The 27,237-nt window shown below is 37.1% G+C and overlaps 1 protein-coding gene across 1 annotated transcript; it reads right to left on the reverse strand.

The window, feature by feature from the left end:
• Nucleotides 1-649: 649 nt before the first annotated feature.
• On the reverse strand, nucleotides 650-26,287 carry LOC132203315 (zinc finger protein basonuclin-2-like). Its single transcript, XM_059630985.1, has 5 exons — nucleotides 25,986-26,287; nucleotides 16,778-16,855; nucleotides 16,605-16,707; nucleotides 12,851-13,071; nucleotides 650-3,584 (listed from the first exon to the last, which is right to left on the reverse strand). The coding sequence occupies exons 1-5, from the start codon at nucleotides 26,106-26,108 to the stop codon at nucleotides 2,094-2,096; spliced, it is 2,016 nt and encodes a 671-aa protein (XP_059486968.1). The 5' UTR covers nucleotides 26,109-26,287; the 3' UTR covers nucleotides 650-2,093.
• Between the last annotated feature and the right edge of the window lie 950 nt (nucleotides 26,288-27,237).

Genomic DNA, 27,237 nt, shown 5'->3' on the forward strand with positions numbered 1-27,237 from the left:
CAGCTCCCATTAGCCTGGTGAAAAATCTGCACTTATTACCGTGATCGGCTCCCCCTGCTTGTTTCGATCCAATAGAGCGCCTGCCGCCCGCGAGAGAGAGAGAAGCCAATTGATTGAAAAATGAAAAGCCGCTCTTCGGATAATATTTAACACTAATTAGCGTCGGGTCCAAATTGAATCGTGCCGAGAGACAAATTTCAAGCGCTCAAAAGGTTCGCGCAGCTGAAACGTCGAGAGAGGGCTGGAATTTTTTTATACTAAGCATCGTGTATATATATAAATTTATTGGGCCCGGTCTTTTTTCCTTGGAAGGAAACGATACTGTTATTGGCCAGGCGCATTACATCGATTTCGATCTGCCGGGGAATATACAATGAATTTTTCAAGAGCGGCAATTTGGAGGTCCACCTGGGTTATAGGCAGCGTTTTTTTATATCACACACAAGCGCGTCCCTCCTCTGCTTCTGCCGGCCCCCGCAGGTCAAATTGTTGCCATTTCGCTATTGGATTTCCATTTCTGCACGGCCAATTTGTCCGCTGCTCGCCACAGCAACAGCCACCCCGACGGATCCCCTAAAAACATTTAACAGGAGGAAGAAATCAAACGCGCTCTCCATGTGAATTTGGCATCGAGTGCGAGTGTGTTTATTTGGATGAGAGTCGTTTATTAGCTATTAACAATTCACTTATTGTTGGTGGTGTTCGTTGTCGTTCTCACTCGCGAGACAGGGCTATTCTTAGTACAATATGGTACAACAGAAAACGTATTACAGTATTTTTAATGTTGCTTTCAATACACAAAAGATTTTACTATAATCCATGCTTTTTTATATCGACATGTCGTATAAAGTTTTTGACCCAACCGTTGATACATTTCAAAAGGACCACGTGTATAATTAATTATGAGTTACGTTGTGATAACAGTATATTATTTTTTAATTCTATTTGTAAAAAAGAAACAATGAACCGTGCAGTCTCGTTCCAGCATTACAGAAACAACTGACACCGAGCAAGTATTATGCTTTTATTATAATTTTAATTATTTATTTCGTTATAATTTAAACACTTTTTCATTTCGATTCTCTCTGCGCAAAACCAGACTCTTTTGAGGTCCCTTTATTAAGAAGGATTTCGAAATACGTTATAGGCAAATTTCTTTTTTTGCCAAATGAGAATTTAATTTATTCAAAAAACATTCGTACACGTGAGAGTGAAATTTTCTGATGTCATGGCTGTTGGCGAAAAACGGCCGGATTTTAATTTGCACGCCCTGCCGACCGACTCACTCTCTTCTCGTTGTTTTTGTCATTTCAACTTTGGCGTTGACTGCCAGACTACAGAGCGAATATGTACACGTGTAATGACGAAGTCGTGCAGCCCTCAGGGAGTTTCAACTGAGCGTAGGTCGCGCGTTTATACTTGATGCTTGCTTGGCTAAAACACTTTGCTTTCAACTTATACACGTATTGGAGGTATATTGCTATAAATTGCGAGAGATGAGATGAGCTGTACATGAGACACCTACGTATCAACACCGAGAGCAGCGACAACTATGAATTGGCTTGCCAAAATTTATTAGTTATATTTTTTCAGTTCCTAATTACAGATAATTAATAAAGTGGTCATATTAAAGAAAAACTAACTCAGAACGAAAAATACAACTAAAAATTAAAATTGAGACTAGCGTAAAATGTTTGAAAAGTATCTTATTTAAAATTGCACGATATTTGTTCTCAAATTGGAGTCCAGCTTTGAACTTCTGAATCAATTTCCGAGTTTATTTGAGGCGAAATTCTGGGTTAAGTCAAAGTAATGTGATGGCATAGTAATAATAAAAAAGTTATGTAAAAGTTGGTTTAATTGAATTAAACATAATAAAACAGCACAAAGTAAGCTAATTCGTAATTTTCCCCTCTATTTAAATCAATTCAGAGATTCAGATGATCCTTACAATTTTTTAGGTTGGACAACTAATTAATCCACTTTTATTCAATGCGAATTTTGAATAAGTCAGACTTAAAGATTTACAGATTTAGGAAAAACTGGAATTTACAAGCGTGTGCTGATGAGCATTATTATGAGAAAAATGAGTTTCAGTGAGCAGCGCGGACACGTCTGTTGACGCACGCGTTGCAGTCCAGGAGCGGTTTGACGTCGACGCCGTGCTCACCAGCGTCCATCTGTTCGAAGTTGAGTGGCGAGTGCGGCGGTGAAAAGTCGGACAGCAGCAACAGTCGGTCCGTCGTTGATAGCAGCTTGCGATGGAGGTTGAGGTTTGCGCTGTGCCGGTCTCGGCTGCGTTTGGAAGGGAAGGCGGCGTTGCAGCCGTCAACGCTGCACCGGTGCATCAACTTGAGATGCACGTCCTGGAAGTGCATCTTGGCGCCGAAGTGGTTGTCAAAGTGCTGGCCGCACGCCGAGCAGCGCAGCGCCTCATCTTCGAAGTCGTCGCCTGCGTCGTCAGAGCCTGGGGCCGGGGGCGGCTGGTGACCCAGTCCCAGGCCTACGCGAAAGGGCGGCTCAAGGCCTTCGAGACGACGCAACGCGTCTTCGGATGAAGATGCCGAGGAGTCGTCACTCGAAGGCGCGGCAATTCGTGTCGGATGCTGGTTTTTCCTCTTTCGTTGCTTTGCCGGAGCTTCAACGCTGTCGCTGTCTCCAAGACCAGCCTCCTCGGAGGAGATTGACCCACCTGAAGAGAAGTCAAGATGAGGGGCTGAAAACTGGGGTCGTGGGGCGAAGGTGAGCCCCATCAGGGGTGGAGGTGGCAGCAGAAGTGGATGAGGGATGGAAGAGCGCCCATCGTGAGGAGAGATCTTGCGTCTCAGGTGCGGCGAGTGCAGCTTCGGGTTGGGGTTGGCGCTGTGCCGGTTGCGGCTGCGACGCGAACTGAACATCATGTTGCACCCGTCCACGGTGCACTTGTGCATTTCACGCAAATGCACCGCAGAAAAGTGGATCTTGAGCGCGCCCTTATCACAGAACGTCTTCATGCACACGCTGCACTGCACCCTTTTCTTGCCCGTCGCAGGGTTTATCAGCGTCGCCCCCAGAGGACTCCACTGCCGCTTTATTGCACGAGCCGATGACTCGGGGCCGTCCCTGCTCAGATTCAGAGCTGAGTTTTCGTCATCCGAACCTATATCGCTGTCCGATCGCGTTAAATTAAGTGAATTTAAAACCTTGTTTTCTGCTCGTGAACGATCCGGCGTTTTTTCCTTTCGAAAGTCTAGCGGTTGCATGCTTTGCAGACGGTTGAGCGGAGAAATGCTCAAAGGACTCGGAGCCGAACTTGCTGGCGAGGCAGTGGGTGTTGGTGGTGCTGAGGGTGGAGGTGCTTTCAGGAACGCCAAAGGGTCCCTGGCTGGCTTTTTGGCGAGTGGAGGTGTTTGTGAAATAAAACGTTTGATGTCCGAGGCGTGAGGTCGCAACGCAGGAGGAGGAAGGGGAGGGGGTGCGTCTAACGCCAACAATTGCTGAGTTATTGCTCTTGTTTCACCAAATCGAAGGAACTGCTGCAAAACGAGCGGCTCCTCTTCACGGCTGCACATGTTCCACCGTTCTAACACCCCTCCTTGTGAATCCTGAAACAATATTGAATTATTTTTAAATTAATTATTAATCTAAGTTTTTTAAAGCCTGGAACAGCGGTTATCAGATTTCAACTCTCCTGTCGGAATTGTCTTATATCATTATTTTTTATTCTGATAGACCACTATTTGCAATAATTCATTTTTTTATTTCTCAAATATTTTTAATTATGAATTGTAAGGGTCTCATGAAAATAATTTTAATTAAATTAAAAAAAAAAAATGAACAAATATTAGTTTCATATTCAAATTTTGTTACTCCTGAAATTAATTCAATAAGAAATTTTATTTTTCAATATTTAATTTATTTTTCAATTGCTTTCCAGTTTCATATCGGGGATAAACTGAATTTCCCAATTTTTTATAATATTGAACTAATTTAAAATTATTTTTAAAATATTGTTAATACAGGGACTGCCGGGGGTTTAAAATATATAAAAATTTGTCATAAGCAGCTTTCTACGAAAAATATATCATAATCTGATAAACGCTGTTCCCTGCTTAATAGCAAAATTTACAATGCTTATTATTTTTAATTCTACTCTGCCCCCTAATTTATTTATGTGTATAATGGATGAAATTTTACATGATTTTTAATTCGGCCTTTAAAAGCTCCTGCAAAACGTTAACATATTCACATCACCAAGAAGATTTTTTTCTTCATTGGCAGCCATTGTTTTTGTCTCATGCATATTTCGCACTCCAAAAGAGACCTGCTTATACACAAACAATTTGTTGTTGTTGCTTAACTGATTTAAATTTCAAATGTTGGAAACAGAGGAAAAAATCTGTTCTGGAACGCTGGCCATTCTAAACACGCGGCGCGTAAATATTTTGATGGCGCGAAAAGAGCGAGCGAGCGAGGATGGCTCGAGGCCCGCCATGTGACTGACAACACAATGGACATTAGCAATTCAAATGCCGCTTTGACCAACGACGAGAACCAATAATTATGGCCGAACGGATCTTTCTCTCGTGCACCTTGAGCTGCACGGCGGGTGCGTGGGAGCCGAGCTGACGCTTTTTTACTGGCCGCCTGTGCAGCAAGGTGGACGGGCGGACGCAAATGAAGCAAAAAACATCACGAAATTGGGTCTGCCTATCCGTCGGTTGGTCGCGGCGCTTGAGGGAAAAACCGTATAAAAACAGACCCCCCAAACTGTCACTCAGTCAGCTTGGACGTAAACACGGAAAATTTCCTGCCAAATTAGAAGCATAAACTGGCGGCGTCAAGTGCGGCTTTATATTTCCAGATCGCATAATTGGCCCCTTGTGTTTCGAATTTCCGAGAATGGCAAATTTGATGTTTGAATTCTGATGCCGTCGCGTTGTTATCGAGACTCGGATCGAACGCCAATCTTGAATGGGAAATCAAGAGAGACTCGTTAATGGTCGCGCCCTCCAGCAGCAGCAGCAGCAGCAGCGAGAGAGCAATCGTTGCTTTTTATTGTTGTTGTCACTTTATATAGAATCGAAATAAGAGGAGGAAATATCAAGTGAGCATTTGATTGTTGTGACGCGGCGTGCAGTCATTCGAGTGCATTACGTCCCGAGACGATGTATATCGTCGCGAGAGAGCACAACAACAATCACCGGCGGGATTCACTGTTGATTTGACAATGCCACCGCGGAGAGCGCGGCGCCGCACAATGAAATTAAAGAGAGCGCGCGGCAGTCAAGTGATGAGACGATTTTCGGCCGAGTGTGTATGTTGAAAGGGTTTTGTGTCTTTGTGTGCGTCCAGTCTGTTGCGTTATTGCATTATTCGCGCCCGCTGCGTGCATTCGACGTGTCCGATGTGCGTGGAGAATCAAATCAGACACCGACGGGCGGACGCGATTGAGAGCCGCATCAACTTTTGATTTCGTCTTCCTCTGTGGCGCCGGTTTAGAAACTGTCAACCGGTGATAAAAATAATAAATAAATTATAAAAATGGAATTTATTAATAAAATTAATAAGAAAAATCTTACAAAAAAACATTTTTAATCGATAAAATTATAATCATCTTGGTACAAGTTTTAATGTGCAAAAAATTTGATTCCAAGTTTTAATTTATTACAATAAAAGTTTATCCCCGGCATTATTACTTTTATTAATTTTTCATATTTTCTCTAAATTAACAAAAAAAAAAAAAAAACGAGCTTTTGTTTCAAATAAAACCGCGTCAGTGATTATAGTGAGCATCAAGTGCACAGCAGTTTTAAGGTATGTTGGTGTAAACTTTTTGAGAAGCACATGACACGCAGCAGACCCTCACGCACACAGCCTAATTCGGCGTGGCTAATGCGAGAGAGTCTTTATTGTTGTGAGTTTATAATATAAACATTGTGTGTTGTGCAGCGACACGATATGATATTTTCATAATATACCAAAAGGTGCTATTTATTACCCTTTGCTGCTGCTTCGGTTTGTGAAGTGAAAAAGTCCCGCCGAGTAATATGTAGGGAGTCTCGAAAAACGACGATATAATAATAGAGTGGGCGGCCGCTCTTTTAATCGCGCGCCAAATTGGCTATTTAGTTTTTATTTCCCTTGCTCTGGCTGGCAGACCGCTCGAAACGCGTGACATACAATTACATTAAAAATAATAATTAAGCTTTTGTGAACGCACGCAGAGCAGCTTGACTAACACACAAATTACAGCTTCGTCGCTGACTTTTAATAATATGAAAAAAGGCTCCGTTTGTTCAACCAAAAGGCTGCGATTTAAGAAAGATAATTATTTAATTTCATGAAATAAACACAATTAAACACAATGCTGTTATTTTATTTGAATCAATTATATTAGCTCATGGATACTTTATTTTAATATTAAATATTTTGATTGTATATCTGAATGAAGAATAAAGAAATGTAAATAAATTAGTGTAGCAAAAGATTTATGTTTTGTCGCTAAATTTTTAAAATAATTATAGTTATTTAGATTAAATTTATTCTTCCCTCTGACTTATACAAATTTTTATTATTTTAACATTGGAAGAACGAAGCGCATACAGATTTTACTATCTGCAAATTATCATAGTAAAGTTTATAATTAAAATTATAATCTTTTTGCAATCAATCTTAACGGTACTATAAAAGCATAAAGTCTTATTATATAAACTTATATAAATGAAATTCAAATTAAATAAATAAAATAATTTTTAAAAATAAATTAAAAAATTTTATAATTTTATAACTTTAAAATAAAATAATATTATTACATATGTTTTAAAATAAAAAATAAATAAAAGAGGTGGTATAATAAATTGACAATGAAATGTTATTATTCAAATAAAAGGACTCCAATGCAAATCAAATTAATTAAATTCACACTGCGGTTTCCGAGTGTGTTTGGACGCACGCGTGGGTTGCAGGGCGATCAGATTAACGACGTGTCGCGCCCATGTACACACAATTCAGACAATAAAATTAACAGCAGCAGCCGCAAACAGAGCAATTAAATTTATATTGTTGCAATAATATCACAGAGAGGCGTGCTTTGTGTTGTATAATATCATTTCCAGCAGGGGCATGGCGCGGATCAAACGGGTCGGAGAGCGAGGGACACCTGTTAAAGTGCCACTTTGTCCCGCGGCCAGTGTAATTGCGTAGTCGCCCTCTCTGCTGATATAAATGCGCACCAACGTTCACTTTATATAGGGGTTGCGAGGGTTTATTCCGGCCGGGCAACCAGCGGGGGATGAAAATATCCCGACTAATCTCTCGTGACTGCGATAAACGTGCAGATCAAAATGTATATTCGGGGCACTCGTGGCATTTAATTAGCGAGCGCCCTTCACCAAATCCCTGCATGCCTGCTCTCCAAAATATAAATCGCGAAAAAATCCACTTGCCAATATTATATAATATTGCATAGCAATTCATCAGCAAATTGACCTGCCGTGCATCATCATCCCTCGGGGTGCTTTTGATTCGCTTAGGGGGCTGCCCCGACGTTATGAATTCCAATCACGGGAATAAATAAATACACGCGGCGAATTGATTTGCGGGGAATTGCTGAATATTTCAACAGAACCATACGCAGCCGGCCTATTAATAGACATTATTGCGGCCGACGTTGGATTGACGTTAAGTGTCGTTATAGAAAAATGTGGAGAGTCGAAACAAAGGAGCAGTATTTTCCCTTTATGGCACAAATGACCTTTGTGTAGAATTGCGAAAGGGTTCCACAATAGATATATTTGCTAGCCGCGTTCTCACTCGCACGTATGCTCTCTTGTGAAAATGTGAACAAGTTATTAATATTTGGGAAAATGCAAACGGAAGAAAATTGAGAATCTTATTTTTTGATGATTAAGCTACAGGGCTTTAAAATCACCCTCATTAATTAAGGTTAATGCTAAATTAATTTTGATAAATGAAGAATGAGGCTTTTAATGTAAATTACATTATTTTTTTCTTGTTTATTTGTCCACATTGTTACAATACTTTTTTTGTATTCAATTGTTGAAAAAAATTATTTAAAAAAAGGAATTGGTGGATAAAACGGCACCACCACGAGACCATTAGAAAGAATTTTGCTAAAACTTCCAAGATCAAAAAGAAATTTCGCAGTTGCTAAGAATTATTGTCCCCTTATTATTATTATAGACCATTAATAAATAAATGTTGAAATTTTACTTTTGGTAATGTGGAGTGATGCTATAATTTATTCAAAACAATTTTTTTCTCTTGGGTCCAATTTGACAGATTTATTTTTCTACTTTCCACCTTAGAAAATTCGTGGAAAGTGTTCTTTTGATCTTCTCTCTGTTGACACTGCGGTGAGAAGGGTCCTCTGTATAAGGAGCTGTCAGGGCTATTCGCAGTCGAAAAATGCCACTGCGGGTCATAAAAGTGTCACCAGCTCGCCCGCCGTGATGCTAAAGCGCGCGGCATTCCAAGGGTTACATACACGTTCCCTTTTATGATGGAATAACGAAACGAGCGAGCGGCGCAGGTATATAAAATAATAAACTCTGACCCTGGTGATGAGGGGGAGGGGGTGCGCGACAAAAGCCTGACCAAATTTTGTGATTTATTGAAGGGCACTTTTGGAGATTTCAGAAGGCAGAATATTATTTTTGTCCTTTTTCTGTCTCTGCTGTGAGAGTGTCATTTGGTCGCGCTGCCTTGCTCTCCTAGAAGGACAAAAAGGCAGCACAACACAACCGGGGGCCATAAAAAGGCAGCTTTATTTTCACTTCTTTGCCACGGTATTTGCTTGAATTGCCATTACGCACGTTTATGCCTGGGAACATTTTTTCAACACATGCGATGCGGAGCGGAGCCTCTCGCGCGTTTGAAGTATTTATAACGCTCGGTCATAAATTTGCTAATTTGACGAGCGAGCCAGTTGATTTTTTCTCATTCTCGAAAGTCTGCATGACACAAGCACTACTTCCCAGAGACCCTTCCCTTCTAATAGCAACAATCGTTTGAGCGCACAGAGAAAATAAAAAAAGTGCCTGAGTCCACCGAAAAGCACTTAAAATGACCCATCTCTCAACTCTTGCTTGGTCACACTGATCGATATACAACCATTACATAATAAGGCACCAGAGTGTGATATAATTTTATTGAAAATATAAACAAAATATATAGGAAGCTATCTGATTTAATATGACAAAGTATGTCATAAAAATTACCAATTATTAAATTCCATAAAAAATAAGTGTTAAAATAATAATTTAATTACTTGAAACGATGAAAACCTTCTAAGAGCTTCTTTGATTAATATTGTTTTTTGGGGTTTAAAATGTTGCAAAATGCTTTCAACAAAATTGAAGTTTTTTTTCTGCAATCGATTTATTTATAATCTTAATTGTATATAATGTAAATGAATAATACTGAGTCAAATGCAAATAATAATTAGAAATTTAGAACTTTTAAGAAGACAATGAATCACATAACGCAAGGTTAAACAAGCCACATATTTCTTTTCTTTTGGTGACAACCCATATTAATAAGTGTTTTTGTTTTTTATTTTTTTTTTTAATATTTTTTGTAAAAGACAATATTATTATTTGTAATTGATCAAGTATTTTTGTTTATATTTATTTTTTTAAATTCACTTTAAAATCATTTTCCTCAGTTCATACTATTATTTTCATTACATGTAATATTATATGTTTTCCTATTTTGTGGGTTATTTATAGTCCTGCATAAGCGTTCGAATTAGATTGTGTAATTTAAATCAGATGAAAATTACAATGCTCTGAAACTGCTCTGAAATGAAAGTAAACTTTTATAAATCTTAATTGGTTTGATCAAAATTTGCCTTTTTTTCCCAACAAATAATTGTTTCCCTCTCAAATAAATAACAATAACAAAAATAAAGTTTAGTTCAGTTACCATGCCGTTCAGTTAACATATCATAATATGTTGGAAATAAAGCAATTTAATTTCTTAGATCTAAAATTTACAGCCTTTTTGTTTTCAGGTGCTCTAAATCGAAATGGGTGATTCAACGATTTTCCCCCGAGCCGGCAGAACAGTTTTGATTTTTACTGCTTTTTTTCTTGCACCTCGCCCTCTCTCTCCAAATCAAAGTTTAGCCCTTTTAAAAAACAAACAAACAAACGGATGAAGTACGAGGGCGACGACGTCATTAAATTTGAATAACACGACGCGAAGGCTCCCAGAAGTCGTCTGGACGCGGTCGGGGAGAGATTAAAAAAGTCGGAGATCTCCCGTCGCTTCGATTGGGATCTTTTGTTTACACGAAAACCACCGCGTTTCGCTCGCGCTGCTGGCATCGAGCATTAGAGAGCGAGATAAATGGTGCGGCGTAAATTTGTGGTGCGGTGTGCGCGCGGTTGTCAGCAACGTGTATGTGGACGCTGCAGCGTCCGTCGGCCAGTCGGTCGGGGGTATGTTTGGGCGTAGGCCCCACGTGCTCAGCGGGCATTTATCACCGCGGCCGAGGTCCTGCACCAGCAACGACGGTCATCGCAAGCGAGACCATTATCGGCGTAATTGATTGATTAGCCCTATTAATCATGGCGCTGCACAAACAAACCCTCGCTCGCCCTAACACACAAAAATTTTATTAAACATGGATGAGATATATCGATGCGTGGCACCCTCTGAAGCTGCATCCAGCATTTTTGTCATGGCGCGCCGTTATACGTTTTGACAGTCAACGCCTAGGTGATTTTATAAAGATGAATCGAATCTCGTCCTTAAAATAGGTAACAGATAAGTGCTTTGTAAGTTCTTTTGTTTGCATAAAAATTTAAAAGTTGTTTACTGACAGCATAAATTTCTATTTTAAATTTAAATAAGATATTATAGTGCAAAACCAAAATTGGAAAAATTGCATTGATAAAAAAAAAATGAACACAAAAGATTGCGCTTTATCAAGGCCACTGGTCAAAAATGCACAATAATTGAATCAATTATTGCCCGAGTGAGTCAATTATTCCCCGATGTACATAATTCTGAAATAATATAAAATAATTATTCCAGTTTGTAGTGTTTGTTGATGAAATTATGATAATTTAAAATAAATCGAGATGTGATGCCACGCTGGTTCATTTGAATGGAAAAAAGTACCCGCATTTAAGCAAAAATCAATCAGATTTTATAACAGTTTAATAAAATGAAAAATAATTTAAAATTATCGGCGCAGATTTGATAATTAAGATGTTAGTATAGCTTTAATTGATTTTAAATGATTATTTAATGTAAATAATGAATGGAACAATCCACTTTCCCAACATCAGATTATAAATTCATGTATTATAATTTAAATTTTAAAATGGCCTTGTTAAAAAAAATGGATTTTGAAAATGTTTAATCAATAAAAATAGAATTGCTAGGATGTTTGATATTATTTAGTAAAAACATCATGCATGTACCATTAAATTTTTAATAAAATAAAATTTAAAAAAAAATTAAAGTTAAATTAACAATAAAAATGACTGCAAAAATTAGATTATAATAATAATTTAAACAAATAATATTGTAAAAGCTTTGCTACTTGTATTTATTATATTCAAAGCCATGGTGATGCAATTTTTTGATACCTGTAGGTAAATAAAAAGCTTTTTTTTCGCTGTCCGCCCTAGGCCGTTTTCTGACGTTTTTTTCCAAAGCAGGTGAAGTTAGTTGCAAAATTTGTCAATTTTTTATGCGCTTATCTCGTCTCTAGACTCACCCCTTTTTCATATTTATTATCTTAATCCGCCGCTTTCTTTACTGCCAAGCTGTGCGCCGTTTATAAAAAAAAGACATGGAAAGGTGCGGAGGAAATTTCCTTGAGCTAAAAGAATTACAAAATTTCTGCGCTTTTGTGTCGCGCTGATAATAACAATAAAGCGTAAAAGCCGGCGAGATGCGCTTTTAAACAAACTTGCGCCGGGGAAAAAAGGCAGTGAAAGGGGTGCGCGAAATTGAGAGATATTCCACGCAGCAGCAGGTTCAAAAAGAGAGGGATGAAAATGCGGCGGATCGAGTCCCGTAGGGGTTATTTTGTAACCCTTGCCTCGTCGCTAGCTGCTTTCGCTTGCTCGGTAGCAGCTCATTAAAATTGATAACAATGACTAACATCAGTCTGCGCTCTTCCTCTCTCAGTCAAAAACTCGCAGCGCGCAGCACTTGCGTCCATTGATTTTTCCGCTCTCACTCACTCCACGCACGGTAATCTCACGTCGGCAAACAATGCCAAGACAAATAATAAGTCTGCGCGCCTCATTTAAATAAAAATGGTGAACTTTGCCGGCACAAATATATACACACCGCTCGTATAATGATCGCTCCCAAGTGTACTTGCACAGAGAGAGGGCTCTCAGCTTTTTTGCATGTATAATAAAGACCGCCTCATTTGCAGTATAATTTGTCGCTCCAAAAATGTGCAAGACTTTCAAAAGTGAAATAAAATTTGCAATAAAACGCAGCTCATTGGTAAAAAAAATTTGTAGATGATTATTTAAAAAAATAAAACTTTAAGAAGGAAAAACTAGCGCCAACCACAGAGCTTATTTATTTTTTTATTTTATTAATTAATTATTGCGAAATGTAAACTGGAATTAGATTTACTCACAATTTCCTGTTTTTGTTTTATGAACATTAAACTTAATTTATTAAAAAAAAATATTGACCTGTTGTGAGAGAATAAATGAATTGAATTTAATTAATTAGTGACAGTACAAGTAAAAATTACCTTATTAATTAACTTCTTAATTTTTTATCTGAATCAACTATCATTTAAAAAAAATCTAATTTAAATTCAAAATTATTTTTTTTACTAATTTTATTTTTTATTTTATCTTACCTGGAGGATGTATCCCCTGGAATAGTCGTCGTGGCTCCAACCGAAGCCGTGCAACACCTGGAGCACCTCGTCGCGCTGCAGGACGGAGAAGACGCGGTCGAGCAGGATTTTGAGTCTGATGGGCAGCGCCTGGCAGCCGTACAGCACCAGCGAGGCCACGTCGAACGCCACCGACGCCTGCACCGGCTCGACGGCAGGCCCCAGGCCCAGTTTGTCCAGTGCTGCAGCGGACATGAAACATACACAGAGTGTTTGGTTGTAGAGTCGCGTGACCGGCGTCAGTAAATAGCCTCCTCGTGTCCACACGTCTGATTTACAAGATAAGCCCCTGCATGATAATGGCCCTCCCTGCTGCAGCTTTTCCAGCTGCTCCCCCGAACCCAAACTTGCCAAATGATTCACTCTCGAAATGAATAATTCTGCCCGAACAAACTGACTTTGAATAAATGCAGCACAGAGATTCTCTTTGGGTGGGCCATCAAACGTGAAAGGACACGAAGATTAGAGCATTGACAAGAAAGTCCCCTTTGATTATTGAAATTCTGGAATTTTATTCATTTATTTATTCTCCTTTGAACGTGTTTTACTATATAAGTCATGAATTATTCTACTTATTTTTGCTATAATACTTTACGGAAAGCCAAGTTGGATGGAGTTTAAAAACGACAAATGACAATTGTTAAATTATTGAACCTCCATTCGAATTGAGTAGTGTATAAACATTTAATTTAATTTTACAAAACAAGAGATTTTTTTATTAAGCATTTAATTTTTCTTTTCTTTAATTAGGTTTTAAAATTTTAACAACATATGTTTATTACATAACATTTATTACTGGTGATACATTTTCTTTTTATTAAATTTTTAAAATATTAAATTTTTATTCTTAATAATAATAATTTTTTAATTTAGAGCTTAAAATCGTAAGTATTATATTTAATTATCAAATATACTTGTAATATTTTATATTTATATAAAAATATTACTTGTCACATAATATTTTAATAATAAAATATTGAAGAATAGATCCGATTCAATATAGTTTGGATTAAAAATTCATTGGATTTAAGCTGTATGCTAAAGATTACTGTTAAATTGCAACAGGGATTATGTTTCATGAACAAAGTTAAGTTATAATATGTTTCATGTTTTTTACCCGGCGTTGTAATTGAATGCAATATCATTCAATAGAGCTGCAATCAAATTAACTTAATTAACCTTGTTTAAAAAATTCACTTGAACCTTATTTTTCTAATATAATTATATAAAACATTGCAGAAAATTATTTGAAAAATTTTCATAATAAAAGGTTTCCTCCTCAATTATACTTTTTTTTTTTTCATTTTTAACGATTTGAAATCTTTTGTACTGCCCGTCATGACGGTATATAAGTTAAATATGATTTGGCCCGCGGCGAGCATGTCTCGTTGCGCGCTGCGGTCCCCGCGGGCCGGACGGGGTAATTGAGCAAATTGGATTTGGCTGATTGGCCGGGGAGAAGGGGTTGGGACCTAATCGAATCGCTGCGGTGACAAACCTGTTGAGTGACACATCCTCGCGTGCTTTTGTCATTCGAGTGCCGCAGGCGCCTCCCCTTTGATATCAAAATTGTCGAAACCGCGCCTCCGAGTCGAGCTTTAAAGAGGGTCGCTTTTTCGCGTGCAACCCTTTCGTGCCGGGCTGGCGCAATCTGGGGAATAAGCGACGCGTCGGTTGTGTCAGCCGAGGTGATCGAAAATTATTATAAGCTTTCGTCTTCAGAAAAGAGATACTTATCGCGGCGGATTGATCTTAAAAGTTCCCCTCGCGCGAGAGGGTTTGTTGCTTTGCGGCGGTTGACACGCGATCTTTTGTTTCTGATACGCGATTGCTTATCTAATACAAAGGCATGAAATGTTGTTTGAATGAGAAATTTGTTTCTCTGGTTGTTAAATGTAATTTGGAGGGGAAGTGGGAATGATTGATTTTAAAAAGCTGTCTCAAGTTTATATGCGGCATGTTTATATTTAACGATATAGGGAAAACAAATCCTGAAAATAATAAAATTTTTAATTTTAAAAATAATAAATTAAAATTTATAATGTTATTGTATTATCTCTCCTGAAAAGGTTTCTTATTCAACTTAAAAAATTCAAATTTTACAAAAAAAGTTATGTTATATTTAAGTGCGTGCTTGTGTCTTTTTTTTTTGTAGAAATTTGGTTTATAGAGTAAAATAATTTATCATGAAAGAGAATTGATTTTAATTAAAATTTCAAATTCTGAAATTGAGGAGTATCATCCATCACAAAATTATTTTTCTTTATTCTCTCGCACGTTTTCAAGTAATCCGCATAGTAATCCATCTAAAAATAGTTCTAAAAGAAAAATGTTTAAATGTAATTAAAATTTTATCTGGTATTAATGTTTTTGCTAATTATTATTTTTGGATTCTGGCTAAGCTATATCTATATGTCTGAAGTCAATTAAAAAATAAAAAATTCCTGCCAAGAAAATGAACTTGAGAGAATGTTTAATTTTAAACCCGTTTTTCCATCCTTTTTACTTCAGCACAAATCAGATATTTTATATGGTGTTTTAAATAGTCAGAATGAGTAAATTTATCTTACTGATATACAGCCAAATTAAATTATTAACTGAGACATAAAATTATTGGATTTATTTTTGTATTTTCGGAGACCTAAACTTGAATCGTTTGTTATCCATGAAAGCTCAAAATAGGAATGGAATTTTGATTACAAAATTTTTACGCAACACAGCTGTTATACAGTGTTTTGCACGCACCATCAGGAAACGAACACTCTCGGGTGCACAACACGCCGGACAATAATATGACGTGAGCTAAAAGTCCGAGCGGAGGGTTATTTCTGGCCTCAAGATGCTGCTTCGGTTGTTTCGCCATTCATCCGTAGCGCGGACAATTATAATTTCCTATATTTATATTATGCTCTCCATTAACCCAGCAGTTTGGAATCAGCATTAAGAATTAGTCTAATCAGGTAATAGTTACTTTAAAATATCTTCCGATTTATAGGATTCATAAGGGCTGCAGAAGAATATTGAGAAATCATAGATATCTGAACAATGTTTGGTTAAACGGCCGGTGAATATACTTATTTTTTAAAATATCTGATATAAATTATAAAAAAATGATAAATAATAAAAGATACATAATTTTATAAATATATTCATATTAAATTATAAAAAAATTAAAATAAATCTTTTTAAATTTTTTTATTTCTTAATTACTTATTTAATAAATATTTTATAAAAATATGTCATTATTGTTTAGCTAGTTGTTAATTAGTAATTTTTTATGTAAAAAGAAGTTGCTGGGTATAGTAAGAAGTATATAAAGAAATATATACCATAAAAGATCAAATTTTATCCCCTTTATATTCAACGTTTAGTGAAAATCAACAAAATAAGGTGTTGTAACCAGTAAATTAATATAGATACGTGCGCGATAATTTATTACACTTGAAGAGTTTAATTTTCTTCCCTAAATTTAATGAGATTAAAAAAATTATGTTCCATAATTACATATTATACTAAATTGCTTACAATTAAATATAAATCTTAAATTTTTGTCAAGGCCGATTTAATCACCAATCTTATTTTAAAGGAACTTTATTAAAATTGCGTTTTTTTCCCTATCCTCATTCTTCAATTAATTCCAGAGGAAGGAAGTGACTTTCATTCTTTTCTCTGTTTAGACAAGTTTGTGAATGAATCTTGTATGAATAATACTCACCGTGCGGCACCCATCCGTGTTTACACGAGTCGCACTGTCTGAGCTGCAGCTTTCCGGGGACGAAGCAGTCGCACGGACAGCCCGGCACCGTGCACCTGATGGCCTGCGAGGGACGACAAATGTGAAAAGTGCATTCCGCGTGCAATTAGCACCACCGCTCGTATTTGCCTTACCGTGTTCAGGGGGCTGGCGTGGCCGTTGGAGAGGCGCGGTGGCGGCGGCCGCAGGAACCACGAGGCCACCGAGGCCCACTGCAACAAACACATTTCGAGCTTTTATCCTGTGCATGTCGTTTTCCTCTCCACAGCGGCAACCCTTTTTCCATATCACACAAGGGACGCCGCCGCCTTTCGGATTTTTATTGCCCGGGTCTTTGGGCAAACAAACTTCTCTTTCGAAACGTGTGTGCTTTAGCGGGAGGACAAAAAATTATATTTTATTTGACAACTCGCCTCTGCTACTGTGCAACACAAAAACTCTAACAACCTAAAAGCAAAAAGAAAACAAAAGGCATCAGACGACTCTAATAAAAAGGGCAAATAGAGACAGGGAGACATTTTTCAGTTGACGCGGCATCACTTTGTGAGTTTTTTAAGCTTATACAGAGAAAATAAACATTGAGAGCCATAAAAAATGTTTTTGTAGCTTTAATTGGATTCTAAATTCTTTAAAACAAAAATATGAAAAATTATTCGGTTCCTCTTAACACATTTTGCCTGTGATTTAAAATATTTACCCATGGTATGCCTATTTTAATATTGATCAAATCGGTGCTTCAAAATCTTAAATTGACTCACAATAATGGTAATATTGACCAACCATTTTTTTTATTTTTATTTAATTTTCCTGGTAAAATAAATTGAATTTTTTTTTATAAAAAAATTCTCTCATAACTTAAATTATTTGGAATGATTTGGAAAATAAAATCAAAATGTATTTTGAATTGAATTTATTAAAGAGAACACCATAGGTGTGCGACATTAAAAAAAATGTATTTTTAACCCTTTTTTTTATTCAGTGCTTGAACTGATCTAAATGAATTTTTTATAATCTAATCTGGGTGCTTATCTCTCCCTGTCCGCTTTTCCGTTCATTCACTCGCGTTCGGCCGCAGAATTTATGAATAATCCACGCATCGCGTTTCTCATTACAAGAGTTTTGACTTGCTTGAATTGCATTTGTACGTTATTCACACACGCGTATTACAACATGAGAGCGTCCAGCAAATTGGATTACCGTCGTCGTCGTCGTTGTCTCGTCCGGAGAGAGGGGGTCAAGGGTTGAGCGAGGGGGTTAATTGAAAAGGGAACGAACAGGCTGCAGTCATATTGTCACACACACCCATTGCGGAGCACGCAGGGGAATATGTGTGTGTACATTATGTATGTGCCTCCGAATAATAATATCTGCGCTGCTCGTCGACATGAAAATAGACGCGTCATAATTCTGGCAAGGGTTGCTCAAGTGGCCTCAACTATATATACGTGCAGTATTATATATACAGCAAAAGGAGGAGGGCAGCACACAAGGCCCGTCTTTGACTATAGTATGAGCTCGATCGTGACCGGGGGTTCTGGGTTCGCTCAGAACAAAAAACCAGAGCGCCTCTTCCTATGTGCATTAGCGAAAGAGGGTCACATTTGAATTGAAAATATCGCGCTACTCACAATCAGAGTGCAAGCAAAGGTCTGCTGCTTTTTCATCGTTATAATTAAAACGGTATTTGTAAAGAATGTATATTTGAAATATGAATAAAATAAATTTTTTAATTGTATTAATTTGATATTTGCCAACATTAAAAATTGGACATACCAAAATTTTTAAAATAAAAATGATTTTTAATTACTAATTTCATAACAAAATTATTTTGTCAGACGCATTTTTAGTAAAGTTTTATTAATTTGGAAAAAATCTCTCATAACCTTGAGGTTAATTGACGTATTAATTGGTTACTACCATTAAAATGGTTATATTTTGGCAAAAAAGGAAAAAACTTGAAGAAAATTTGAAACTTCTAACATTTCCGCATTTCCTGGCTTGAACCATTTTAGTTTCAGAAATTTGTTTATTGGGTTCAAAACTGAGGGCAACTATGCCCCATACATGAACTCATCCATAATAATGACAAAATAAAGATTTAAAATAAGAGAGAAAGACAACATTAATATTTCTCAATGAATTGCTTTTTCAGCGTTGACTTGAAAAAATTTACATTTTCATTAAGACACAAGTTTGGTGGTAACAAATTCCAATACCTATAGCTTTGCACTTGGAAACAGTTTTCGGGAACATCAACACTTACAAAAGGAGCGAGCAGTTTCATACGGTGCGCTCTAGTACGCCCTAATAAGTTAACGTCGTACATAGTTGTTACAAAATCATTTAAGTATTCCGGGCAATTTTTATACAGAATTTTATGCGTCTGCACTAAAATTTTTAATTGATATCTATCAGCAATTTTTAAAATTTCACATTTTTTATATAACGGAGATAAATTTTGGCCGATTTTTACATCATAAATATAGCGGATTAAATGGTTCTGCAACACTTGCAATTTGTTTACCTGGGCAGATGTCAAGTTGCAAAAAACAATGTCACAATAATCAAAGTGAGGTAAAATTAAGCTCTTGACCAAATTAATGCGTACTTTTTCGGGAGTTACATTTCTAAATTTTTCTATGCTCTTTAATGTGCCGTACACTTTTTGCGAAATCCGCGACACTTGCGCATTCCACGACAAATTTTTATCAAACATTACTCCAAGATTTTTAGCTTCATGTACAAAATTTACTTCCGCATCCTTAAGGTACAATTTCGCAGTCCTGGTCTCAGCGATTAAAGCACTATTCCGTTCTGAGCAAACAAACATCGCTTGAGATTTAGTCGGGTTGAGTTGTAGCCCATTGGCTTCAGACCAGGAAACAATGTCTTTTAAAACATCATTCATAATTAGTATGCACTCGTTAACGTTATTAGATTTACAGCTGAGATATAACTGAGTGTCATCCGCATAAACATGATATTTGCATCTATTATTTAAAACTGCCGGTAAATCATGAGTATATAAAGAGAACAGAAGGGGTCCAAGAACCGATCCCTGGGGCACGCCGCATTCAATTTTACACCACTGCGAAAAATTCCCATCACTGTTTTTAATTGCATGTTGGCGGCCTAGTAAATAACTCTCAAAAAATTTAAGGACTGGCGTTGAGAAATTTAATTGGTCTAGCTTATGTAGCAAAAGACGGTGGTCAACTAGGTCAAATGCTTTTGAATAGTCTAAGAAAACCATGAGAGTAACTTCACCTTTAAACATTGAAACTCTTAGATCTTCTGCGATTTTTAATAAAGCGGTTGTTGTACTGCGTAACTTACGAAAGCCAGATTGAAGCTTATCAAGCACTTCATTTTTTAATAAAAAATCCATCATCTGATCAAAAACGATTTTTTCCAAGACCTTCGAGGTGACACACAATAAACTTATTGGCCTAAAATCAGAGCTACTTGAAGGGCAGCGAACCTTTGGCAGTGGCATTAAAATTGCTTTTTTCCAGATAGCTGGGAAATGAGAAGTTTGCAGCACTAGGTTTATAATAAACGTAAGTGTTGGCAGAATTATATCGACAATATTCAAAAGCATTTTGTTGCAAATACTATCAGTGCCTTCAGCTGGCGACTTTATACTTTTCAGAGCAAGTTTAACTTCCAATGGAGTTACATGTTTAAAATAAAATTTTTCACCCGTTATCTTGCGAGGAATTGAAAAATTATAATCTAATTTATCTAATACATTAGGCGATCTTTTCACAGTCAAGTCATTCACAAGCTCGTCCAAATTTTGCGAGAGTTCAGCTACTCGCGATTTATCTTTAACCAGTCCAAGAGATCGCAATTTACTCCACATATGCTTAGAGCCTGAAGTTTGCTCCAAGTTCTTATAAATTACTGACTTTTGAAAATTCAAAATAATTTGTTTTACTTTATTTCTGAGCGACTTAAAAATATTAAACGATGCACTTGAACAGTCTTTTTCCGCTCTCCTTCTTGCCTTATCACGATCTTTAATCAAGGATTTTACATTCGCTGGAAGCTTCGGATGAAATTTTTTATTTAATTTTAACTTTCTTAATTTTAACTCTCAGGCGAAGGAATGGATATCTTGCCCATATAAAAAATCTAGCGTATTGTATTTAATTTGATTTGGTTACTCTAATGCAAACGCGGTTACAATTCAGATTAACAGTGGTCCAATGGTAATCAACAGACATGCCATTGTGGTTGAATTAACTTTTTATTGGGTACTTGGATTTTTTAAAGGTGCAATTGCCTCCGAGGGAACTCTATGTGGAGTAGGATTTTAATTATATAATTTTAAATCAAAATAATTAATTTTGAGTTCATGATAATAATTATTATAAATTATCACAACAAAATTTGATAAGCCATATAATGTTTATTGTGTTATTAAACCATTATTGTGTAACAGACAAATATATTAAATTTGTTTGATAAAATTAATATTATTAAATTGATAATAAAAATAATAAAATAAATTAATAATTAAAAAACAGCATAATAATATTAATTGTATCATTATATTAATAAAAATATAAATTTAAACAAAACAAATTAATATCTTTAACAACTATTTAATTCAAGTAAAAAATTAAATTTTTGTTATTTTTAAAAAGTGATATACACGTCTGGACATCTGTGGCTTTCGGTCCTTTGATTCGAGTGGTTGTGTAGCTGCTCTGCTTAATGTAGTCTCGAGAGTGCATTAAGGCTGCCTCATTGCTCGTTATGCATATTGACAGGAGACATTCGGCAGGCCTGCGCGCGGCTCAATTACAAGCCAAAAGACAGACAGCCGATGCAAATTGAATCAGCCGCGAGTGACATCGCGCTCAACAGGCTCGAGTGACAGCTCGACTCTCTCGCTTTCTCACTCACCCCAAACGAATATGCTGAGCGCAGAGAGAGAAAAAGCGAGGACCGCACACAGCAGCACCACATTTGGACCACTTGAGAGCGCCGCTCGAAATATACAAGGCTGATAAAAAATATATTCCCGTCCGGCTGCTGCGCGAGTGACTTACTTAGTCCCGGACCTTTTTCCTCTCTTTATCTCTTTTTAATGCCTTTCTGGAAACGCAGACCTGCCGCTCTATCCAACTCGAGAGAGATGGCTTTTGATGGGCGGGTGACATCTCGGCCGCTTTTTCAGACGCCATCAAAGCACCAGCCGGCGGCGGGTCAATTGACGCGCGGGCCTGCGTTTTGTCCTCTCTCAAAGGGTTGCTTTTTACACCGCGCCCGCATAAAAAACTAAAAGTTTTGTACAAAACGTGCGTGGGCAGCAAAGTGCCTTCATAAAACTTTTTTACTCTGTGATGCCATGCCTTGGCGGCTTCTTTTCTATGTGATATTTTAAGATGTTAATCGAGCAATGAGATTTATGTACTTTAATCATTCTATCAATAATGGGTATATGCAGAACCACATAATTTCATCTAACTCACAACCAGATCTCTTTGATATAGAAAATAGCATGAATATAAAACAAAATCAATATGAAATCTTATTCTTAATGTTATAAAAATAAACTAATTTTAAAAAATCTTTTATTTCCAATATTTCAAAATATTTTTTCAATAATTTTCAACAATTAAATTAAAAAATATATTTTTTTTTTATATAAAATATAAAACAATTGGTTAAATTTAAGTTATTCATAAAAAACTGTAACTGCTTTAAATCTCAAACTTAGATAGTTATCCATTAAAAATTATGAGGTAAGGCCAAATTTAAACTTCAAAATTGAATACGAACAAACTTCCTCTGTAAATAATTTCTGTCAGCAGCAAACACAGAGAGATGATTGAAGACAAAATGCGGTGCTGACTGGTGAGATAAGCATTGAATAATAATAGGCAGAAATTGCTCTGCATGCAATCGATGCCTATTAGAGAGGCGATCGTAAAAGATAAGTGTGCAGAGCTCATTGCCCATAAAGTCTCCTGCGCGCCTCATTTAATATGAAAAATAAAAATCCTCCCGTGAATAAATCAGCATACAACAAGTCAATTGATTTTCTCTCTCATTTTTCGAGCCACCGTGATGCATATTTAAATTTCAAATAAAACGCGGATTGTATTAAATTGCCGACAGCTAATTTGCATAAATTGGAGATGCATACCGCGCGTTTCAGGTTGCACGTCTGCTTTTTATATATATCGGAAACACTGAGTGCTTGATTTCGCGTGCCGCTGATCCATTTCTGGATCAAACGCAGACAGCTGGCTCGTCCCTCGATAATAAATAGGAAGCCTATTATTTTATATATACGGGGCGCGGTAATAACAACATGCCTGCCTTATAGGTGATATTTGGCATTACGCGGCGCGCATTTCGGCCGCGACACCTGGCCAAGTGCGTGACCAAATCAAGGAGATGCACCTTTTTTGATATAATAATATTGTAGGTCTGCCTCCCGCGGCTTTTATTATCTTTTGTGTGTGTTCGCAGCGACTGGACGCAGGCGAGCCGCTCAAGGCTCTCGCTCAAATGTCAAATTATCGCGCCGAAAATTGAGCAGGCGAAAGAAAGACCTGCTTTTGTTCCAGCAGCCGCGAATCCCTTTGTGGTTCGGTCCGTAACGGGGCATTGTTTGTCTTTGGGTGGTGCCCCTTTGGACCCTGTGCGCGAGAGCCACGCGCTTTCCCACAGCATATTCTTCTTTTCATGCAGAGTGCGCTGACAATGAGACCATGCAGGCGATATCAAAATGAGGTTTATATGAAAAAGAATGGAGGAAATTATAAGTCTTAAAGGGAGGCAAAATATCAAGTTAAATAATCCGTGTTTAAATAATAATAATGCAGCATAATTTTGATAAATGTCACACCTATTGAATATTTACATTTTTTACAATATACATCGTTGAAAAATAAGGCATTCAATCAAATAGAAAACATAAAAAAACCTGCTGCAAAATTAAAACAATTTTTTGAAAGTTAAAAGATTGAAAATATAAATACTTAATGGAAAAATATCAATTTATTTTTTTATTCATTGAAAATTTACTATAAATAGCCATCTAGCCAACAGATATCTTTAAATAGCCAAACTTATTTTTTTTTAAATTACATGTTAGTAATTTATTGAAAAAAGTAGGAAATTGACAACAGAAAATAGGGCATATGTGAGCAGCATGTACGAAGGTGATAATTTTCTGAGAATTCTTCAGCCTACATTTTACCTCTCGCTCAATAACGCCAAACAATTGTTTTCCCGCAACAGGAGACAAGGCGTTATTATTTATTTTTGTGATGTTTCGAGGCAAAATTAGATTATCCTTTGCCAAGCTTCCGTCGGACGCCTCGCGGATGAGGACAATTAAATCGCAAGTATATAGGTTGCTGCTGGGCGCTGAGGACAGACACAACTTGCACAATGCATGATTGTATTGGTTGAATTATGTGAAGTGAAAGAGAGGAAAACACGCTGAGAAATTGGCATCCGCCGGCTCAGTCACGTCCATCCAGCATTCCAATTGGCATTTTAACTGGAGATGTTTTGCAATGAGCATCATTTGTTCGCGGCGGCAGATTTATTTATCTGCCGGCGCGCGGAGCATAAACTGATTTCGGTCAAGAGACCGCGAAAAAGAACGCCGTCGGCTCGCCAATTAGGCCCAAATGGTGCATAAATACACGGATGCCGATGGAGACGAAATTTCAGCACCGAAATATGCTAACGAAGACAAGATCAATACTAATTCTATATCACATTTATGTGAGACGACTTTGCTTTTAATCAATATAATATTTTAAATGGAAACAAAATCTTTGTTTTTGAAAAAAATTAAAAAAATTTAAAAAAAAATTATTTCTCAGTGTATTTCTAAATTTTTGAGCACAAAAAAGTTATATTTCCAGCTGTGTGGAAAAATTTCATCGATCGAGGATGTACATAATTTTTGCATGATATTTGCAAGAGCCGTGTGCTGCTGCGTCAAAAACGACGAGTGCGAATTGTGATTAAAAGGACGAGCGCCTGCTGAATAATTGATTGACACAAATAGCGAGAGGGAGAGACAAAGCGCGTCATTCTCTCACAATACGACACAATTCCGTGTGGGAACCGGCTGAGGGATGAATAAATGAAAAAACGCGATATTGCGTGTAAATAACGTACAGAATTGCAAATGCGCAGAGGCGTTGGAAAAAGGCAGATTTGTTTTTTCCTGCCAAATCTATATAAAAAAATTAATAAACAATTAAGTTAATCAACATTTATTAACAATTGAAAAAAGAACTGACTTAAAAATAAAATTAAAAATAATTAAATTACTAATATTTTATTTATTTATTATAATATTAATATTTTTTTTAGCAAAAAATAATTAAATACATAAATAAATAAACAGAGGTTAAATGTATTTGTTTTTAAGCGAGTTAAATAATCTTGGACAAAAAGTGGCGTGTTTTTTATATTTAAAAATTCAAGATTTTCATGGATGCATAAAGGAAGATTTAAAGAATTAAATGCCCCCAAATAAAATTTCAAGAAAGCAGAAAGCAGCCTCTCTGTTTTTTTTTTCGTTTTTTTATGAAGATCGAGAAGATGATGGGAATGCATGTCATTTGATGCTCGGCTGCAAAAAGTGGCATATCAAGAGCAAAAGTTAGAACGTGGCCATTTAAGAGCGCGTCGTAAAAGAGCGCGACCACTGCTGCGTGGTGCTAATAATAAAGTTTACACACACGGAAGGGTCTTATGCGCCGCTGACTTGAACGTTATCCACGCTCTTCTAGGAAACACGTCTTGCAACTCGAGCGGAACAATTTAATGCGAATACTGAGATTAGGAAAACTAGATGATACAGCTATAAATTCAAATTATAAAACGTTATTGGAAGACGACAGAGGCAGAGAATTGCAAGAAAATCAACAAGCGTTTTATGTTTCTGATTTAAAAAAATTCTAATATTGAATTCAAATAAATAATGCTGCAGGTATCAAATATGGCATAAGATACAAAAAAAAAAAATGATTTTTAAATACAAAAACTGCAAACAAAAAATTTTAAAAATAAAATTTTTTTAAGTAAAATGCAGCAATTTAATTCAATCAATAAATATTTCATGCTGTCTATAAAATTTTCAAAAAAATAAAAAAATTCAAATAAGTATATATAAAAATATAATATGTCTAGTTAGGGGTGTCACGCGTGGGAATCAATTCCCTTTGGCGGGGGTGAATGGTTAATTGGCTCGGAGAGGTGAGTCCGTTAGTCGCGATCGATATGCACGCAAACAGGGTGGTTCGCACACACGTTGTCGAAGCAGAGAATTGAAGAAAAAAGCGGGCGACTTACGTTGAGGGGAGCGAGTCGGAGCGGATGCATCGAGGGTGCTGCATTCGGCTGCACTGTCGGTGGTGCGTCTCCGGCGCGGTGGCACTGGCGGCGGCGAGGTCGGGGGCGGTGCCGCCGGGTCATGCGCACCCCCCGGTGTCACCGCGACCCCATTGGCCGGCCGCTGGGCTCATGCGTGCGACACCTGGTGACAAACCACGCCCGCGTGTCACTGCCGCCGCCGCCGCGCGCTGCCGCCGCCGTGACTTCCGGTCTCTGCGAGGAGCGCCAATCGATCGACCTGATCCTCCGAGCCGCTGACCCGGAGCTTCCTCCACTCGCGCAGCCCAAGCACACACACACACGTACCACCCTTGCTTGTGCGCCGCAAGTGCTGGTGCAGCGACCCCTCGAGAGAGAGAGAACTTTGAGCCCGTCCGTCCGTCCTGCCACCCCTCACTCTCTTCCTTTTGTAATTGATGCGATTTTCATCGACTGGTGCAGTCGAGGGTGCGATGAGTTTTGATCTCTGCTCTTCTCCAACGTCAAGTATTGAATATATAAAATTATTGCCATTTCCTTCCTACAAGTTCCTCATCCTGCATGACGATGGTATAATTTTTTGAAAAATTGATACCATTTGAAAGTGGTTCGCGTTCGCGCAGAAAACATCTTAATAAAGCAATAAAAGCAAAAAAATATTATCATTTGTCCGGATTAAAAATACAAATAAATTACTAATAAAATTTGCATTCAATCGTTGAAACAATAAATTAAAAAAAGGAATTGTTGCATGAACAAAAATGGCACCAACACTAGCTATAATTTTACTAAAACGTCCGAGGTCAAAAAGACCCCATAGGCCGCAGTGAGGCTCATTTAATTTTGAATTGCAGTTTGAAAAAACGTTTTATTTTTATGACATTTTTTTCTTTATTTTAAACACATATAAATATCAATGAGCACCAAGTGTGTGTAGCGGGTTGCATATCCAACTTGTATGCAGCTTGCCTAAAATTAAATTGTTCTATTTGTTCTCCAGTTATTGTTTTTATTTATATTTTTAAAAGAAATTATTTTCGTTTTTATATAGGTTCTTTATAATTATAGTAGTTATGGAACCTTTTTGCACTCGAGGTGTTCATTAATTTATTGATGAAATAAAATCCGGCTTCCTTTATTGTTTCTGCATTATAGAGAAAATCCCGGTTTTACTAGTGAAAAATATTTTAATCAATTTTTTATTTTAAATTTTATTTGCATGCTCATTTTT

This window comes from Neocloeon triangulifer, unplaced genomic scaffold, assembly GCF_031216515.1.
Source record: "Neocloeon triangulifer isolate White Clay Creek 2 clone unplaced genomic scaffold, ASM3121651v1 ptg000017l, whole genome shotgun sequence".
NCBI lineage: Eukaryota > Metazoa > Arthropoda > Insecta > Ephemeroptera > Baetidae > Neocloeon > Neocloeon triangulifer.